The sequence below is a fragment of the Penaeus japonicus genome, unplaced genomic scaffold (genome assembly GCF_977035675.1).
Source record: "Penaeus japonicus unplaced genomic scaffold, GWHDUDI00000001_assembly GWHDUDI00000033, whole genome shotgun sequence".
Lineage (NCBI taxonomy): Eukaryota > Metazoa > Arthropoda > Malacostraca > Decapoda > Penaeidae > Penaeus > Penaeus japonicus.
This window is the reverse complement of record NW_028234435.1, coordinates 9,076,895-9,079,394: the sequence shown is the minus strand read 5'-3', so window position 1 is coordinate 9,079,394 and position 2,500 is coordinate 9,076,895. Positions and strand designations below refer to the sequence as shown.

The 2,500-nt window shown below is 34.3% G+C and overlaps 1 protein-coding gene across 1 annotated transcript in view; it reads right to left on the bottom strand.

Annotated features, from left to right (window-relative positions):
* Positions 1 to 2,500, bottom strand: part of LOC122267715 (uncharacterized) — a 142,507-nt gene that overhangs the window by 34,885 nt on the left and 105,122 nt on the right. Inside the window, exons 6-7 of the mRNA XM_086556650.1 lie at positions 2,429 to 2,500; positions 450 to 497 (exon numbers count right to left, since the gene is read on the bottom strand). The exon at positions 2,429 to 2,500 is cut by the window's right edge and continues 36 nt beyond it. Of these exons, the coding sequence (XP_086412776.1) occupies positions 450 to 497; positions 2,429 to 2,500 (120 nt within the window). The remainder of the gene's footprint in view (positions 1 to 449; positions 498 to 2,428) is intronic.

Genomic DNA, 2,500 nt, shown 5'->3' with positions numbered 1-2,500 from the left:
ATATATCGGATATGCAAAATAGGTGCACTGATTTTTGTGAACATACAATATCATATTTGCCTGTCCTTTTAATTGATTAAAAAAATACTTTAACCATAATAATAAACCATTTAATGACATGAAATATCAGTAAATCTTTATGCAGTAGTGAAAGGACAATTCATTTTTCATCAAACAACTACTTTCTTATATACAATTACTACCACTAATACTACTACTACAAATAATAATAATAAAAAATATATATAAATATTATATATCATATATTATATATTATACATCTCTATATATTGTTTGTGATAAAATACTTATGTTCCAAGAAATTGAAGTGCAATAACATGCCTGACTACAAAGAAAACATGAAGATGAGCTAACTTAAATGATAGAAAGCAAACTTCCCAACACCATCACTGCCATCACCAGATACACAAAGAGAGCTAGGTGCTTACTGTCTGAAGGAACCCCACCGTCGGGGAGGGACGATTTTCTCCTGTGCGCTATTGGAGAGAAATAAACATCTCATTGAGGAAACTGAAGATTTGTAACTCCAAAAGAATCTCATTTCTCTGAATCATACTTGTTATACTGGGAATGAACTGGAGTAAATGCAAATAGACACTAACTATATCAAACAGATAGTGTTGTATCTTGCAGGAAATAAGATTCTTTGATGGTGTTTGTACCTCTCCTCTAATTTTTAGATTTTCTATAAGAATCTACAGCATTTTCTATTTGCAGTGCCAAAATTGAAACTAGTTATAAGTGCATGTCAAAGAGTACAAGTATTTCATCCTCAAAAAAAAAGAATATAAATAAACTTATATTGTAATTCTTACATGAATATCAAAACCACAAATAGGATTACTGACAATTTAATACTGAAATAGGTTTATTTTGTTAGTTGCTACATAAGAAGAAGAAGGTACTACCCTACAGTCAAAAGTATAAGAACATTTGCACCTTCATAAACCCAAAGCAAAGTTAGCTTTTACAATCATGCACAAATCCAAGATGATAGCTGCCCTTTATTCCACTTTACTTCCTACTTTAATTTTGCTTAAACTTCATAATACAAAAAGTGTTGCCAGGGTCTTTTGAAATGGGCAGGCCTAACACCGCAAGCTATTTGTACGTTGCGGCGGTGACCTGCCACTACGCACCCGATCACCCGGCCAGACATAGCCATGACAAGATGTTCACGTACGCCGGTGGGAAGACCCACCAAGCCATGAGATGAATGTCATGTCATCCGGCATTAAGGGATTAAATAAAGATTTTACATTTAACCCACTTACGACGGGGGCATTCCAGCCTTGAATGTCCCAATGCCGGGGCGTTCGAATTATTAGGCCTAAATCAATTAAATGGCTGGCACAATACTGTGCCGCCCAGCCACTGGACTTGAAATGCGCGTACACGAACTGTACCTACCGCGTCAGAGAGGGTTAAAAACAAAAAATCATTAAAGTTTTAAAATTTGAATGCGCGGTACAGTACTGTACCACCCGTCCAGAGAGGGTTAAAAAACAAATAAAGTCATTAAAGTTTAAAATTTTGGTTTTCTACCAAACATACAGCATGCTTGTAAATGTTTAAGTCCTTCAGTATTGCCCTTCTTTACTACTTTAAAAAAGGCAACAAACAATACAATTCACAACAGTGCAAAAACAAAAGTACAATTTCCTTCCCCTCCACCCATGTATAACAGTGAAAATTTAACTTTTGGAAAGGGTTATGCTTATCCAAGTTAAATTTCTTGAACAGCAATATTATCTTTTTTGTCAATCCACCATGTAAGAGAGTATTTATAAGAGGGGAAAAAAACATTCATAACACAAAAAGCAAACCACAACCTAGATATCCTTCACATCTTATGAAACAAAAACAATTATGACAAGCTATTAAGTCTGCTTCATACAAGAAAGAAGACAAAATGCACGTGAAAGTAGATATTTCTGAAAAAGAAAAGATGCTGATTACTTAGTATTTGACAAAAAAATACTACTGATGATCTGTCTCATACATAAAAAAAAAAAAAATTGGTCACAAGACCAGAAATCTTAAAAACACAAGACCAATTCTGATAATAACTCAGTAGTATTTTTTTGTCACATTAAGCAGAGTCCTCATCATATAAAGAAAATATATCAAGAATCTCAGGATTCATACATTAGCTGTTATTTTGTTAGCTCACTTACAAGCAATTCAGCAATTTCAAGTTAATTAATATGTCTAATAGATTTATCTGTAATAAGAGAAACAACACAAGAAATAGCAATAACAATTTCTTGATAGCCTTCTACATCATATGAAGGAGGATTAGAAAACAATCCAACAAAAGGAGAATTCCAACACGTGCATTCTGCAACAACCCATGCTGTTCTGCCTTTGCTAGCAAGCAGTGATCACATCATCAGTTGATAAGTACCTGGACGGAGAGCCTCGCAATGACCTTCTAACCCAAGAATTCCTGCGACTAAAGTTACTAGGGGGTAGAGAA